Below are 17,716 nucleotides of genomic sequence, written 5' to 3'. Positions count from 1 at the left end.
TTGCTGGCAAATATCTTTATTCTGCCCAGGGGCAGGACAAAGAGGTTGGTGTGGCCAGTGCCACAGGTACTGGAGGGACAGTACAGGGTTGGCCTGAGGGCAGGGGCACAGGGGCATCAGCAGATGGCTCACCAGAGGGGATCAGTTGGTTTGTACCTCAGTGTCCACTTCTGACTGGACAAGGGAAGGAAGCCGAATTCCAGCAAGGGGGTGGAAGCCCGGCACCTGCTCTTGCTCTTGGATCTGGTCTCTGAGGCGCTGGATTTCTAGGCGTTGCATTTCGATGATTCTCCCAGTTTCTTCTTGCTCATTCAGTCTCATGGTGGGTGCGATTCCAGGCATGTCCTCGCTGGACACTGGAAGGCACAGAGCAGGACTTCTGTGGGCCTGTTACTAGACTGCTGTGAGGTCTTTGAAACCAACTTACCCCTCTTCTTCCCTACTGTCCCCTGATTTATTGAGCTCCTCATAATCCCAGATGCTAGGGGCAGAGACAGGCCCTCTCACTGTCTGGCAGAGATGGAAGAATGAAGTGACACTTTCTCCAGAGTGAGAAAGCTTGTGTCCTGAGCCCCCCAGGCCCCTCCAGCGGACTCTGCTCATTCCCCCGCGCCCCACTCCCCAAGCAGGGTGGTGTTCTCCTGCTGACCTAGGTCGGCTTCCAAAGCCCCCGGTCCTCCTCCTCACATAAGACCCCTGCTCCAGGAGGCAGACCCTTCTTTAACCCTCCTGGACTGGCAACTCACTCATGCCTTGAGGACCTTCCCCAGACTCCATTCTCCTGTCTCAGGAGCTGCCATCATCCCACGCAATGCCAGTGTCCACGACAGTCCATGGCTCATCCCATTCCCTAGACCCCACAGGCTGAACGCTCACCATTTATGTTCTTGGCCTCCATGCCATGTTGGCACCCGTTCTGTGGGTTCCCCTTCCTCAGCAGGCCTAAGACCCCACACCTTCAAATCTCTACCGTAGTAACCCATCCTCCCATTCCCACCTCTCTCACTGCCTTCAAGATTTCTGCTCTTTGACGGAGCATAGATCTCTTCTTTCTGGACAGTTCTGTTTTTTACCCACCAAATGGGTTCCTTTTAGATTCACTACCTTTTCTGTCCAGTTAGGCTCACTGTGGGTCTCTCTGCCATTTTCTTGACAGTACCCTCGAGGTTCTAGATGCCTAGTCTCCCTGCCCCGTGTGCTCTGCACAGCCTGAACCTGAGATCATCCAACCACCCATTCCCATCTGGCCTGTTGTGTGCTACCTATGAGATTCAAATTCTCAGTTTCCAGCCCCAGACGAACTTCCTGCCTGTAGTCAGCAAATTCTCATTGCCCCACTCCGGCTATGCTTCTGAACTTTGACCTGTCCTCTAACTCCTCACCCTCTTTAAAGAAAATTATGGTCAAATATAACATAAAATTTACCATCTCACCACTTGGAAGTATAGAGTTTGGTAGCATTGAGTTTATTTACATTGTTGTATAATCATTCTCCAGAACTCTAGCAAGCACTCTCATGCCTCTGTTCTGCTTTCTGTCTCTAAGAACACAATGCTCTAGGAACTTCGGACAAGTAGAATCACACAGTGTATGTTTTTTTGTGTGTCTGGCTTATTTCACGTAGCCTGATGTCCTCAGGGTTCATCTGTGTTGCAACGTGTGTCAAAATCATTTCTCTTTCAGGCTGAAGGATATTTTATTGCGTGTATATATTACATTGTTTTATCCCTTCATCCAATGATAGACATTGGGTTGCTTCTGCCTTTAGGCCACTGAGAATAATGTTGCTATCACCATGGGGTTACAAATAACCTGCTGTCAGTTCTTTTGGGTATATACCCAGAAGTGGTTTCTAGGTCATATGGTAATTCTGTTTTCAATGTTTTAAGAAACTGCCATGTTGTGTGGCTGCGCCATTTTACGTGCCAACCAACAGTGCGCTAAGGTTCCCATTTCTCCAGATCCTCACCAATGCTTCTCCATTGGTTTGTTTTGAGAGCCGCTATCCTAAAACATGTGAGGTGGCATCTCATCATGGTTTTGTTTTGTTTTTTGAAAGTTCAGGTTTTCTCTTCTTTTCTTTTTTTTTCAAAGATTTTACCATTTATTTGACAGAGAGAGGGAGAGAGCACAGGCAGGAGGAGCAGTAGAAGGAGAGGGAGAAGCAGGCTCCCACTGAGCAAGGAGCCCAACATGGGACTCCATCCCAGGACTCTGGGTTCATGACCTGAGCTGAAGGCAGCTGCTTAACTGCCTGAGCCACCCAGGCGCTCCTCATCGTGCTTTTGATTTCATTTCCCTGATGATGAGTGATGTTGAGCATCTTTTCATGTGCTTCTTGGCTATTTGTGCATCTTCTTTGGAGAAATGTCTATTCAAGTCCTTTGCCCATGTTTCAACCTGGTTGTTTTGTTATTGCTGTTGAGTTGCAGGAGTTCATTACATATTCTGGCCATAACTCCTTACCACATGTGTGATTTGCAAATATTTTCTCCCATCCCAAGGGTGCCCTTTGACTCTGCTGATTGTGTCCATTGATACATGTGAGTTTAAATTTTTATGTAGTTACTTTTTCTTTTGTGGCTTGTGTTTTTGGTGTCACATCCAAGAAATTATTGCCAAATCCATCTTCTCCCCAACTCTTCACAGATGACATTGACATCTACTTTGCTGACAGTCTGTGTCTCCAGCTCCCAGTCAAGCTCCTCTCAGCAGAAGAGGGGTCTCTTTCCTACTCACTGCTAACTCTTCCCTGCACCTCAGAAGTTAACTCTAGAAAAGAATCCATGTTGGAACACAGTATTGCAAGGAGCAAGTTGTCAGCAATGCCCAGAGGCCAGCCTTGCCTTACGCTTGTAACTGGTCTGAAGATGGAGCCAGCATTAAGAGTGCTTGACTCATTCCATTCTTCCTGAGAGAAATCTAGACCATTCTCTTCTTGCTTTTGCTCCTCAACTCTTCTTTTTTTGGCAATATCTAGGCTCTTGATCTTTTAGTATTTCTTCTTTTTCTAGCTCTTGACGCTTCCTCCTCCTGCTGCTACAGGTTGCCCGTGATAACCATCCTTTTGGTCAAGCTGTGGCCTGGCCCTGGGGAGAGCAGCACCCTTGGGGAGGGACAGCATACCCAAACCAACAAGCCCAAGCACCTGTGTCACTTGCCTCTGCCTAGTTTCGGTTTGCCTCTCCACCTGCTTCCTTAGCTATTTCCTCTTTCCTGGTTACCAGCATAGTTTTTGGACTAAACTTTGTGCCCTCCCCACTGGCTTTCATACTTAGTTATTGTCTTGTTGCCCAGAGAGATCCAACCTGTGTTTGTGAAGCCACAGTCCTGGAGATACGTACCAGACTGAGCTCTGCCCTGCCACTGGCCATACCATCCTCTCTTTGTCCCAGTGCTTCACCAGGTGCTGTAAGGGTCTTGATGCAGATTGTAGCTTTAAGCTCCTCTAGGTTCTGCAATCACTGGGTGATGTCAGTGAACCTCAGAGGTTTGGCAGTGAGAGGTAATGGATAAGGAGTATCCTAATTGGCATGGGGAGGGGAATCAGACACTGCAGGGTTATAAGACAGCTCAGGGTTGACACAGCTGCTGGCTGGTGGCTGGCCTCCAGAAGCAGTTGTCTCCTGAAATATCCCTGGCCTGGGTGACATTGTCCATTAATGTTCCCAGGGGTGCAGCTTTGTCTCCTGAGAGCAGTTCATGTGGGCCCAATGTTTCCCCCTCTGTCTCCTTCCTTGGTCTGTGAGCTTCTTGAGGGCATGGGCTGGGCTTATCCTGTTTCTTCTCCTCACTCCCCAATTCTCTCACATTCTTTGATAGTGAACTGCCTGCTCATCAGAGTTTGGTTCCGTCTTACGGAGTCCCCCTTTGATGGTCCTTCTTCATGTGCCGTGGGTGTGTAAACCCTCCTGTCCTTTTCCTCCATGATTGGGTCAAGTCAGTGCTCTCCTCCTGGCCCCGTTCCCCACCTTGCTCCTCATATCCCCCGTGTCCTCTTAGTCCATGCTCTGCTCTGATCCTGCCATCTACCAAAAGCTGGGCAGTCTCCTCTCAGCACCCTGCCTGCAAGCTTCTTTTGGGAGATTAAGTTCTGATTTTAAATGATGGCAAATAAGAATGTGACTACTAATACATTTGCATTTATTTCTACTGTTTTATTTGCATTTATGTTGGTGTCACTTTTTTCCTTTTCTTTTTTGGCCTTTTCAAAATTTAGGGGGTTTTCCCCTTTACTGGTTTATTTATTTATTTATTTTAAAAAGATTGTATTTATTTATTTGACAAAGAGAAATCACAAGTAGATGGAGAGGCAGGCAGAGAGAGAGAGGGAAGCAGGCTCCCCACTGAGCAGAGAGCCTGATGCGGGACCCGATCCCAGGACACTGAGATCACTACCCGAGCCGAAGGCAGCGGCTTAAACCACTGAGCCACCCAGGCGCCCCCTCTTTACTGGTTTATAAGGTATACATACTCTTTCTTTTTTAATAGTTATCCTCAAAAGTTTAAGAAGCATATTTAACTTAAAGTCCAAGACTTAAAGTCCAACTTTACCTTCTTGCAAAACAATACAAGACTTAGAATGCTTTAGCTTTGATCCCCCTGGTTAAATGCTCAGTATTTTAGTTCTGTCTTGGTATTGTGATCCACAATTTAGACATTGTTAGTATTGTTTTATACAGTTGTCAGACTTCCCTCTGGAATAATTTTTCTTCCTGACATGTATTCTGTGACAGTTCCTTTAATGAGGTTTTGTTGGTGACAAATTCTGGTTTTGTTTGTAAAAAAATTTTTTTCTCGAGTTTCACCAGTTACATAACTCCAGGGGACAGTTATTACCTCTTAGCACTTTGAAGACTCTATTTCAGAATTTCTACGTGGTTTACACTGCTGCTCTTGGGAAGTCAGGTATCTGTTGAATTGTTACTCCTTTAAATGCAGTCTCTCTGTTCTCTGGCTGCTTTTAACATCTCTGTCTTTGGTTTTCTGCAGACCAGGTATAGATTTCTTTTTATTTATCCAGCTTGAGCTCCCCCGGGCTTCCTGGACCTCACGATTGGCATCTTTCATCAATTCCAAAAAACTTCCAGCTATTCTTTATCATAATGTCTCCTCTCCTCATTCTCTCTTTCTCAGACTTCAGTTAGACGTAAGCTGGGTTATCCTATCCCATCTTCTTTGTTTCTTATTACACCTTTGTCCCTTTGGGCTACAGTCTGGGTAATTTCTTCATTCCTTCAGTTCAAAAGTCTCCTTTCAGATACCTTTAACCCATTGTTCAGTCTGTCCATTGGGACTAATTTGCAACCTATAGTTTTCATTTCTAGGAGTGTTTTTGGCTCTTTTTCCAAATCTACCTAGTCAATTTTGGGAAACTCTTATTTTGTCTTATTTCCAAGTTTCTATTTCTTTTTTTTTTTTATTTTTAAAATTTTATTTATTTATTTGACAGACAGTGATCACAAGTAGGCAGAGAGAGAGAGAGAGAGAGGAGAAAGCAGGCTCCCTGTGGATCAGAGAGCCCGATGTGGGACTCGATCCCAGAACCCCAAGATCATGACCCGAGCTGAAGGCAGAGGCTTAACCAACTGAGCCACCCAGGTGCCCCTCAAGTTTCTATTTCTTTAAATATATTAAATATATTTTAATAATCCTACTATCCACGATCTTTTTGATTTTATCCTGTAGATTGATGTTTTTGTCATGTTTCACTCGTGGTGATTTATTTCCTCCTATATTTAATGATTTTTTGATTGTGAGCTCATGTTCTTTAAAACGTTATCTATAGGAATTCCTTGACAACCGTGTTTAAAATGTATTCTTCCTTAGCAAATCTGCATTTGCTTCTGCTTGGGACCTGGACACACTGCCAGTGAAACTAAATCTTCAGCCAAGGTTGCTTTGAGCCACAAATTAAGTGTAAATTCTGGACTTAAACCTGCCCGAGTATGGACTTTTGGTTAGACGTTCTCAGGGAGAGATCTTTTCTCTTGTGTTTTCTTTCCTTCATCCAGAGTCAAGAATGACAGATATTTATCTCACCTATCTCCCTCTGTAAGGTAGATTTCCTCCTCTAGTTAGCATATAGTTTTCCAATTCATTCTGTATTGATCTGACTCCATTTCTTCCTTCTTCATTCCTTTCCTTCCTTCCTTTTCCTATCTACATATTCACCAACACTTACAGGGTTTGTTGATGTTGTTGTTATTTGATGATAGTGATCATAATGGCTCCAGGTCTTGATCGCAGGGTCATGAGATCGAGCCCTGTTCTGGACTCCATGCTGGCATAGAGCCTGCTTAAGATTCTCTCTCTCTCCCTCTGCTCCTCCCCTTCTGCTTGTGCACACGTATGTGCATTCTTTCTCAAAACAAACAAAAACTGCATATTTCTATTGAGTATCTTTTCATATGCTTATTAGACATTTGTGTATTTTCTTTGCTTAAGTGTCTGCGCAAGTCTTCTCTTCACCAAAAAACTTTTTTTGGTTGTTGGCGAGTTGTAGGAGTTTTTTATTTATTCCGGATCTCAGTCGCTTATCAGACATATGACTTGCAAATATTTTTCTCCCATTGTATGGATTGTTTTTTCACTCTTACTGAAAGTGTTCTTTGATACATGAAAGTTTTAAATTTTGATGTAGTCTAGTTTATTTTTCTTTTGTTGCCTGTGCTTTTGATGTCATATCTAAGAAATCATTACCATATCCAAAGTCATAAAGCTTTTTTCCTATATTTCTTCTATGAGTTTTATAGTTTTAGCTCTGACATTTAGGTCCTTGGTCTATTTTAAGTTAATTTTTGTATATGATGTAAGGTAAGGGTCTGACTTCATTCTTTTATATGTGGGTATAGTTTTCCCAGCACCATTTGCTGAAAATATTGTCCTTTCCCCATTGAGTGATATTGGCACCTATGTTGAAAATCATTTGACAATATATGTGAAGGTTTATTTCTGGGCTCTCTACCCAATCCCACCGCTCTGTATGTCTGTCTTTATGCCAGTACCACACTGTTTTGATTACTATAGCTTTGCAGTAAATTTTGAAATCAGGAAGTGTGTGAAATTAGAATGTGACACCTCTAATTTTGTTCTTCTTTTCCAAGATTGTTTTGGCTATTTGGGATATCTTGAGATTCCACGTGATTTTTGGAATAGATTTTCTATTTCTGTAAAAAAAATAATTGAATTGAGATTTTTGACAGGGATTGTACTGTTAGTACAAACATAAGATGTTTTCCCATTTATTGATGTTTTAATTTTTTTCAACAACGTTTTATAATTTTCAATGTATATGTTTTTTTGCCGGCATATTTAAGTTTATTCCTGAGTATTTGTTCTTTTTGATTTATTATAAATGCAATTATTTTCTTAATTCCATTTTTGCTCATTGTTAGTGTATAAAAATGCAACTGATTTTCTGTTGATTTTGTATCCTGCAATTGGGATTTTTGATCTTTTGCATGAAACCTCCCCCATGCTCTTTAGAAGTTTGTAGATTTTTCCTTTGTTCTCTGGTCTTTGGGAATTTCATTCATGATCCATCTATTTTTAGCCATTGTATTGGCTACAATGTAGATTGAACAGCTTCTAAAGACCTTCCCTTGTTTTTAGCCCCATCTTCACCCCTACCTCCTGATATATGTGCTTCAGCTAATTGCTGAACCTTGAGGAGGTTCTGTGATGTACATTAGGTTTCTTCTAGATTCCCCACTTCTGGCCTAGGAGTCTCTAAAGTCAGTTACTACTTATCTTTCCGTTTCCCAGCTTTCAATATTTTGTGTCTCTTTCTTTGTTTTCTTTATTCTGAAGGTTTATTTATGTCATTTTAGCAGGTTTCTAATTAGCCATCTTTATTTGGAAGTTCTAATTATATGGTTTTAATAATTGAAAAACATGCAGGTCTGTCTATTAGATCTGTTAGTTAATTGTTTTGTGAATGAAAACTTAATATAAATGCTGCTAAAATTAAAATAGTGGTTTGGGGATGGCAACCTGTCCTGTTCAGATAAAGACTTTTTTTTTTTTTTAAGATTTATTTGTTTATTTTACAGGGCAGTGGAGGGGGGTGCAGAAGGAGACAATCTCAGGCTGAGCCTAGAGACCAACACAGGGCTCTATCTCATGACTCAGATCATGATCTGAGCTGAATCAGGAGTTGGATGCTTAACTGACTGAGCTACCCAGGCACCCCCAGATAAAAACTTTTTAAAAACCAACTGAATTGGTCAATCTTATACAACTTAAGGATATATATTTTGAGCTAACTGGTCTTCGTGGCCCCATGTTCAAAATTAGAAGTCAGACTTAGGTTCTTCATGATCAAAGCAGACAGTTGGAGTATCTGTCAACTGTTACAAATGAAATCTTCCTTGAGTAAAACTATAGCACACAAATGATCCGATGTTGGGTTTGTTTTAAAATAATCCATATTGATGGGAGAGGAAATAACTGGGGTTATGGATACTGATGAAGCAAGAGAGACAGGAACTGATACTCATTGAAGTCAGGGAATAGATTCATGGGAATTCATTAGACTTTTCTTCCATTTTTTAAATATGCCTGACAGTTTCAACAATAGTAATAAGAAGAACTTGGCTATATCATAGAGTATCCTGAGGAGGTCTCAGCTGATTATTTGCTGGGACACTTGGGCATATTTGAAACATTTTTTAAAGGGAGGCTTTGCAGTTGTTCACAGGCACATCTACACTTCCCCTGCATCTCCAAGAAGTCAGGTATCTCAATCTTTCTAACACTCACTGTGCTCTTTTTAAAATTTTTTTATTTTTTTAAAAAGATTTTATTTATTTATTTGACAGACAGATCACGAGCATGCAGAAAGAGAGGGGGGAACCAGGCTCCCTGCTGAGCAGAGAGCCCATGTGGGGCTTGATCCCAGGACCCTGAGACCATGACCTGAGCCAAAGGCAGGGGCTTAATCCACTGAGCCACCCAGGCATCCCACATACTGTGCTCTTGTGTCAGGTCTTTAGACCTAATATTGTCACTACTTAGAGTTCCCTCTTGCATCAACTCCTTGACTCTAATGAAAAGGGTACAATTATACATATAATTGTATTGTGCTGTCACAATTATATGTATAATTTTGTAATAGTTTAAGAGTCCCAACAAATTACAGAGACTTCCTGTGTATACTTCAGTCACCTTCTCCCAATGAAAACCTCTTAAGTGACCATTAGCACATGAGACGACTGTGAAAGACTGTGAAAGACTCAATCCACGGCCAATGGCAGGTTTCCATTCATCAAGGCTTCTAAGCTCTATTCCTGAATGTAAACCACCAGAAAACAATATACTCAAACCACACTGACTTAATTTTCCATGGAAATGCCTTATACTCTCCATCTTTATTGACTGTCCAGATACGAAATGGATACCTGAAGAATGTTTTTTAATAGTCTGAAGACATACAGTTAAAGGCTGTCCACTGTGTGATTTAACAGCCCTTTCATAAGGATCCATGTGTTTGTTAAGTTTCTTACAAAATTTAGAACCAGGGAAAGGTTTGTTTTCCTAGGAAAAAAAGCCTCCAAACCTTCTTTTTGCCATAAATGAGGACTATGTAAACTATTGTGTTTTTCTGTTTCTTTTTTTGCCTTGGCTGTCAGAAATTCAGAAGAACTGTAGGATATAATCGCAGTAACTAACTCATTTACTATTTCAATGTCATTCTTTCTCCCTTTCCATTTGAATATTTCTAATCTTTCTTTTTGTCTTTATTTTAATTGCACGGGTCTACAATCCCTTATCCTCAATCCTAAAGTGCCAAAAGCTCTAAAAATGTAAAGTATTTTAAAATTTATGAAGTTCAGTGTGAATATTCATGTCTCACTACAGAAATACAAATGTGTTTGATTTCAGGACCCTGCCTCAGACTCCTCTAGGGATGTTATGTAATATGCAGTATATAGTACGCTCTTTCTAAAATCAGAAAGATTCTGAATTCTGAAACTATAGCTAATGCCAAGGATTTTGGTCCCGCACATGTTTGCATGTGGCAAGTGCCTCACAGATCCTTTGGATAGCAGGTGTACAGCATGGAGACGTTCCCAGAAGACCATGGGGTAGATGTGACCTGAGACAGAAAGAATCGGGAAAGGTAGCCTTGGAAGACAAAGGGAGACTTCCTTGTGGCTGCCATTGGCTCCTTGATCCCAGTGCTCATCCCCTTTGGCCACTGGTGATATTACCTGTCTCTGGAACATCTTGTGGTCGAAGTTTCTTGGTCAGTTTCAGAGCTGCTTCGAGGTCATAGACTTGGGAGCGGGTGAACTTGAGCTCCCTGCGGAGCTCATTAATTTCCTTGATCAGGGAGACATTTTCCTGTAGAAAAGAAGAGAGAATGAGTATGGATGGATGAGTGATCAGTGGGCACAGGGACTGCCCTGGCCTAGGGCTGAGGGCGTGTGAAACAGACAGGATTGGGCCTGGACCCAGATTCCTCTGCTGGGTACGAGTCCTAATCCTAGCTCATGGATCAGCCTCTTGAGGCACCAGCTGATTTGCCTTCAGGTGGACTCTGGCAACACAAGCTACAGATAGAGTGTACCAGTCCCAAGCATCCAGACCCTTTCCAGCATCAACAACAATGCTTTTCTAAGCATTCCATATGAATTGAATGTTACTACAATAATCTTATGAGGAAATTCTATTTTAATCACAATCTTATAGTAGAGGAAACTGAGGCATAGAGAGGTTATGTCACTTGTCCAGATTACATAAACAGCAAGTGGCAGAATGACTCTGACAGTCCGGCTCCAGAGCTCTGAGCTCTTAGGTGCTGTGCTATATTTTATTCACTTTTCCCCCATTTATTTGTTGAACCTACCTTTATATGGTATCTGATATGGCCCTGGGATACAGACAGAAATGAGAAATGGTTTCTGCCCTTAGCAGCATATTGTTTAGTGAGGAGCACAGAAAATAAATGAATAATGAACATTTGCTATACTCATTGACAGTTCACTTCTCCTATTTTTGTTTGACAAATATCCATCCATCCATTCACCCTTCCATCCATTCACCCTTCCGTCCATCCATCCGTCCATCCATCCATCTATCCATCCATCCGTCCAATACTTACTTGAGTACTTACTATGGACCAGGCACTGTGCTAATCCTGAGGAATACTGAAAGTAAGACCTGGCCTCTGCCCTTGAATAGGTGAGAGTTTAGTGGGGGATCTGGGTGTAACTGAGCATGGTGGTCATCTTGCTGTCGTGGAGGGGTGGAGCTCAGAGGAAAGGCACTTAGCCCTGCCTGAATGACCAGGGGGCATTCCTAGGAACTGGTCCCTGGGCTGAGGCTGCAAGGAGTTACAACGGAAAGGGGAAAGGGGCGTGTGTGTGGGGGGGGTCACATACAACTGGAACAGCAAGAAAAAGGCACAGAAATAAGACATGGCTGGCGTGGGCAGGACTTGCAGCTGTTCTATATCGCCGGACACAAAGTGTGGGGGGGCCCATGGTGGGGGCTCTGCACCTGGAACCAAGCAGTCACTTCTATTTTCCCTTCCCACACCTTAAATCTCTGCTTTCCTTCTCACACTCAGCCTGAGGGCACTGAGGGTGCCTCCGTGAAGGTGTCCCTGTCACCATGGGTCCAGAGAAGGACTGGTTAGTGTATTCTGTTTGGCTTGTCCCCAAGCACATGAGACTGCTTCTCATGTGACAATGCAAACGAATCACCTAAGGATCCTGTTTAATGTGGCTTCTGACTCAGTCAGCCTGGGGCTGGTCCTGGGATTCTGCATTTTGAACTGGCTCCTAAGAGATGCTGCCGCCAGCATGAGGGCCAGACCTTCCGTGGGGAGCAAAGTCCTCGAGGGTCAGAGTACCAAAAAAGGGGCAAATGCAGGCCGAATCTCCATAAAACATACCTGTGCCAGGGACTGCCACCACTCGGGACACTTCCCATAGTGGGAAGCATGGAGTCGGTCCAGAGAACAGGGTGATCCCAAGCACTATAGTCCATGAGGCACGACAACCACTTCTCTGTTGGGGGGATATGCCCGCAGAGCCCAAGCACCTGGAGACATCCTGACATATTCTTTCCCTCCAGAGCCTCTTTATCTGAGCCTGTCAGATATACTTTCAGGTTTTTAGTATATCACTTAATTTCAGCATTCATTAAAAAAAAAAATTCTCTCGGACGCCATGCCCAATTATTGCTGATCCCTTGTTTTCAGGCTGGGCTTTGTGCTTTTTTCCCTACAAAGTCAGCAGATTTCTCCGGCTGATCTTTTTCTCTTTTAAGCAACCCAGGCCTTAGTGATGAATCTCCCACATTTCCTTTCCAGATGCTCTCCAACAAAACTCGCTGCCAGTTTCCTCCCCTGGAACCTCTCCACTGCTGACTTTCTATTGTGATGTGCTCAATTAAATATGTATGTATTTGGTTCTAAGACGTTGGACTCTGCCTTGTGTGTAAGAGGCTCTCAATAAATATTTGTGGGATGGGTAGCAAATGAATAACGAATGCAGCAGATATCAAGCTGAAGTCATTCTTCCTAACAAGGAAATTACAAACTAGGGGGTAAAGGTTGGACAGGGGAGACCAGACAGAAGAGAGATTTAGGGGAGATTCAGGGAACTGGGGCAAACCTGCTCTGGCTCAGGGGCTCGTTCCACTCCCCTCTTCATGGGCGTCACTTAGCATCCCTTTGCTTGCCTCTTTCAATGAAGTAACAATAACCAGAATGAAGATAAGAGACCACTGAAGGTATCATTTGGCCTGCCTTCTCCAGCTGTGTCTTAAGGTACTCCTTGCTCATCTCCATCCATTCTGTCACTAAGTCCTATCAATTTTGTGCCTCCCCTGGATCTCATGTTCACCTTCCTGCTGTGATCCGCAACCAGCTCTCAGCCTCTCTCCGCTCTACTACCTTGATGACCCCTGGCGGAGTATTTGCCCTGGTGTCTCCCCATCCCTCCGCCCTCGAAAACCCTGCTACCAAGGTTGGGACTTCTGGCTCCTGGTACTTTTTGATGCGATTGCCTGTTTCTAACCCCACTGCCTGCTTCGGACACCTCCATGACACCTGCCACCTAAATGGGCCTCCAGATGTGACCCAGTCCCTATTAGAGTGTGATCGAGACCCATGACTTGATGCGATCCAGTTCCCGGTTCTGTTCATTCATTTGTTCATTCATTCATTCACTTACTCATGCATAAAAATCACCTAAGAACCAGTTCCTGGAAGCCTACTAGGCACTGGTCATTGTGGCGACCACGGGGAGGTCCAGCTTGGATCCAGTGCTTAGAGATGCCATGGGAGTCTGAAGAGCGGCACTCACCCAGTGTGAGAAAGGCTCCCTGGGGAGGTGGGGGGCAGGGGAGAGTGTTTCAGGCCTAAAGGATTTGAGGCACGAAATGATGATGATGACGACAATAAGAGTAATCATAACTTCAGGCGACAATAAGAGTAATCATAACTTCAGGCACTGCTTGGATCCCTGCAGCACATCAAACATTTTGTATACAGTAACTCATTTAAACCCCACAACCACCTTATGACATAAGAAGTTATAATTAGACTCATTTCCATTTGAGCAAACTGAGGCCATGGCAGCACACAGTGGTAGAACTGGGATTTGAATCTAGCTGCATCAGCCTCTAGGACCATTGCCTCCCAGAGTCTACTTTCCATCTCTCATTGATGTCACCCCATTCTAACACCTCAAATAGTATGTGGTCAGCCATGGAAGTCCCCTAAATGTACAAGTTTGGCACCTTAAACAGTGTTTTCTGGCGAGGTCTGTGTTCTCAGGAGTCCAGAGGTCACACTGAGGTCAGCTGTATATGGTTTTGGGTAGCTGTGTGAGCTTAACATGTGGACGGGACAGGTTTGCTGATCTTCCGGTCCTGGTCCCTCTTCAGTCAGCACCACCTTCAAAAGCCCCTCCAGTCCTCCAGCACCCCCCCACTCCCCTACCCCCAGCTCCTCTGCTGCAGGAAAAAATGTGGCCTGGGGTCCATCAAGTGTCAGGTCTTGGGGTATGCATGACCGGGTGGGAGAATGCTAAAGTCCATTTCTATAGAAAACCTAAACAAAGGGGCTACACTCAGCTGTCCAGGACTGCCTTTGGTGGAGGGGCGGGGACTGACCCAGACTGAGCCCTCAGCCCAGAAGGGAGAAGGAAGGGAATGACTATAGCACCCCCTACCGGTCTTCCCTATGTTGACACCTTAAAGAATATGGCCGCGCCTGGCCTTGTGGGAAGTGCAGGCAGCATGCTGGGAGCCCTCCGTCAGTGGCGTCTCTCCAGAACCCACCACCGCTGGTGGGATCGCCATCGCCTAACTGCATGGACGAGGCATCTCTCTGCTCCTCTCTTAACCCTTCTCTCACATCCGACCTGACGTTTCATCATTTCTATGCTGAATTGTATTTTGATGTCACAACTTAGCCCCTTCCAAGGCCTTCTCCTCTCCCCATAATAGGCAGCCATCTTCTCATGGGGGTTTCCGCCACCCACCTTCCCCCCCCTGCCAACTGAGGTGATCGTTTCAACAGAAAACACCCCTCCCTGCTTCAACCTTGTGTGGCACCTGCTTCTAAGAGGAACATTATGCTTCTTAGTGTGGCCAGGAAAGCTCTGGCAAGGGACCCTAAGCTACTTGGCTTTCCAGCGGGCTTTGTTCTCCTTGTCCCCGGAGTTCTGTGATGAAGGTCTGAGGACTCCTGGGCCCCCAAATACCCCAGACACCTCGCTCTTCTCTGCGGGCCCGTTCTCAGGTATTCTCTCTGCCTGGAAGTCTCTTCCTCCACTTGCTCCCTGACCACCTCTACTCCCCTTCGAGGCCCAGCTCGAGGGCTTCTTCCGGGCCCTGAAGGCCGCCCCTCCGACAGGCCCACAGCACTGGATACACTGTCCTGAGCAGGGATTGTCTGTATCTGGTTTAAGTTTCCTACCAGGATCTGTGGAGGGTAGGCATACCATCACATTCATCTCGGAATCTTCCACGGCCTGGCAAGGAGTTTGGCTTGCAAGAAGCCCTCAGAATTGTGTCCTGAATGAATAAAATGTGTGTCCTAGTTGTTTGTATTCAAAGCGGCTCTTACCTTCCTCTCTGCAAGCATGCCAGAGAGCCAGTGCAGAGGCCCTGAGCTCCTGTCTCAACATATAAATGAGACAGTGACCTCATTTTCTGGGGTTCTGCCCTGACCTTCCTTGCTTTTTTGGACTGAAGTGCCAGGGCCTTGGCACCCAAGGACGCAGAGCAAGGTGGGGCGGCGGGGCGGGGAGTGGGGGGGAGTGATGGGAGGAGGGAGATGGGCTGGCCACCTGCTGGGGAGTCTGGGATATGTCTGGCCAGCCCCCCTCCCTCCCATCCATCACGTCCACAGTCCACAGGCAGCCCTGGTCCTTGCTGGGATGGCCTTCCAAGCTCTCCCATTGACTTCTGCCTTGGTTGCTGAGTAGGTCTTTTGGTGAGAGGACCAGCCAGGGCCTCGTGCTTTATGGTGGTTAATCTCATTCAGTTCCCATGGTAACTTGCTGAGGTGGATACTTTCTTCCCCATCTTACAGAAAGAGAAGAAGTCCCCTGGAGAAGAGAAGGAATTTCCCCCAGTTCTCCCAGGAAGCATGGCTGGGGCAGGATAACCCAGGTTTAGACAGACTCTCATTTCTGCTGCCCTGACACCTTGCCAGGTCCTAGCCTGTTCCCTCTCCTTCAGCTGAATAGCAAAGAAGGAAACCACTTTAATAACTGAAAACAGTGGCTTTTAAAGTTTTTCTTCCTTTTTCTCTCACTTCCTTTGTTTTCTACTCTTTCCCTCTCCCTCCCTCCTTTCCTTTCTTCCAAACCAAATCTGATACCTGCGCCTACTGTAAGCAAGGCATTTCCCAGGTGAAGGCGTAGGGCCCCAGAACCCTGCCTCTCGGCCCCACTCTGGCTCCCTGCTATTGTCTGAGGAAACATCTACGGATCCACTGGGTGCCACAGCACACAGATTTACAAAGCTGCTGGAGAAAGCACTGTTCCAGGGACTTCCCCTGGATGACAGCTCCCTCTGCCAGCCATCAGGCAGGGGCAGGCCAGGGCTGGGCAGGAGCCCTGCTTGTGTCTCCTTGCTCCGTCTGCCCTCTCACCCTGCCCAGCAGACATGGGCAGGAGCCTTCTGGGGTCCCAGGGAGCAAAAGAAGACCTGTGCGTATCCTGAGTGGCCTCATGCTGATGCTTGTACCGTCGGGCTAGCCTGTGGTCTTTCAGTTCCCTTTCCTTCTTCTCCTAGGACTGACATTTGCTTTCCCCAAATCCATTTGGCATGGAGAGAGGCACCCCGACCCTGGAGGGTCCTTCAGGCCTGTGCACTGATGGCAGGACACAGGTGAAGGCTCAGCAACATCCCCAGCTGCCAACTGCTCCTATAGTGGTCCTGGTCCCACTGCCCAGCGCACTGCATTCTAGAACCCAGTGGGGGCTCGGTGCCTGGGGGCCTTGAGATCTTAGCCGGGGCTCTGTGTCTCTGCTGCTGGTACCTAAACAGTCCCATCAATGGAATGAACTCCTCTCTCTGGGCTTCGACTGCTTTGGTGGCCCAGGAAAAAGGCAGTGGTTTGACAGGGTGGGGTGCTCTGAGGCAGGGGCCCAGCTGTAGGATGGTGCGAGAGACCCATCACGCCTGGGTCTGGCCTGAATCAGGATGCGCTCTGCTCACCCAGGCAGGGACTGGCTGAGCTGGGAACTGGTTTGTTTCAACCCAGCTGCAGCCCCTCCCCATCCTAGTATTTCAATTATGGCGTTCAAGAAATATAAATATAAAAAGGTATGTGCCTTATAAATGCGATGTTCTCTTTTGATATTAAATCATGTTAATTGCCTCAGACGATACTGATACTCGGGCAGAAATCTGGCAGCAGAATCCTGCCTAGCAGTCCTGATAATGTGTGTAAGAGGAGGCGGTGGGAATGGGGTCAGCGCTCTCTGCACAGCCCGGTGAGGGATCGGGAGGTGGGTGTGGACAACTCATTAAATCAGAGTAGGGCCAGCACTATCGTGGGTGTGGTTGGCTCTGGACCCGAGAGATAAGGGAAGGGACCCGAGGCACCAGAAAAGGCAGATGAAGCGGGTGGAGAAGGGGCGTGCTCAGAGGGAACCGGCTACTGGGGGTCATGGGATTCAGGTAGCAGAATGAAAAGCAGCAAAACAAATTAAGGTGAAATAAGAGTGGGAAACCAGAGGAAAGAGGAGAGCGTGACTTGGGAGAGCTAAAATCCTGTGGCTGCAGGGCCAGAGGGGGCGTGAGGAGACGGGGCAGAGACAGGGAAGGATGCCCGCGGAGAAAGGCTGGGGGTAGAAAGGAATGGGCACTGACGGGGCCAGGGTGGGCAAGGGAGCACCTGGAAAAACCCGAGGGGCTCTGGGCCTCGGCCTCAGCCAGGTCAAGCTTGGGGAAGGCAGAGAGGAGTCAAAGAGAAAGCGGTAGAGAGAGCTAGTGGCCCCTGGCCATTTGAGGAGCGGCGGTACCTGCATGATGCGGACGTAATCTGTGCGGTGCAGCTCACTCTCCTTGACCACCTTCTTCTTGAGAGTGGCCAGGTTTCTCTCCAGGTGCTCCCGCTGACGGGCATACTCCTGCTGCAGGTCCGTGTTCAGCCCCGCGATCTCCACCTGTGGGGGGTGGGGTGGGCAGAAGGGCTTCTTAGGGAGGCAGCGGGGAGCCAGGAGAGCAGGTGAGCACGGGA

The 17,716-nt window shown here is 46.1% G+C and overlaps 1 protein-coding gene across 4 annotated transcripts in view; it reads right to left on the bottom strand.

Moving 5' to 3' along the window:
- The window catches only part of CFAP57 (cilia and flagella associated protein 57), a 68,516-nt gene continuing 50,800 nt past the window's right edge, over positions 1–17,716 (bottom strand). For 3 of the 4 annotated variants that reach the window (XM_059135323.1, XM_059135322.1, XM_059135324.1), the window contains 3 exons: positions 17,499–17,642; positions 10,215–10,347; positions 1–356 (listed from right to left, as the gene is read on the bottom strand). In XM_059135323.1, coding sequence (XP_058991306.1) covers positions 142–356; positions 10,215–10,347; positions 17,499–17,642 — 492 coding nt within the window. In that variant the 3' untranslated portion in view covers positions 1–141. Of the gene's footprint in view, positions 357–10,214; positions 10,348–17,498; positions 17,643–17,716 lie in introns of those variants that run through there. The other variant, XR_009345008.1, reaches the window with a different exon arrangement.

This window comes from Mustela lutreola, chromosome 10 (genome assembly GCF_030435805.1).
Source record: "Mustela lutreola isolate mMusLut2 chromosome 10, mMusLut2.pri, whole genome shotgun sequence".
Classification (NCBI taxonomy): Eukaryota; Metazoa; Chordata; class Mammalia; order Carnivora; family Mustelidae; genus Mustela; species Mustela lutreola.
The sequence above is the reverse complement of the archived record's forward strand: the minus strand, read 5'-3'. Positions and strand labels throughout refer to the sequence as shown.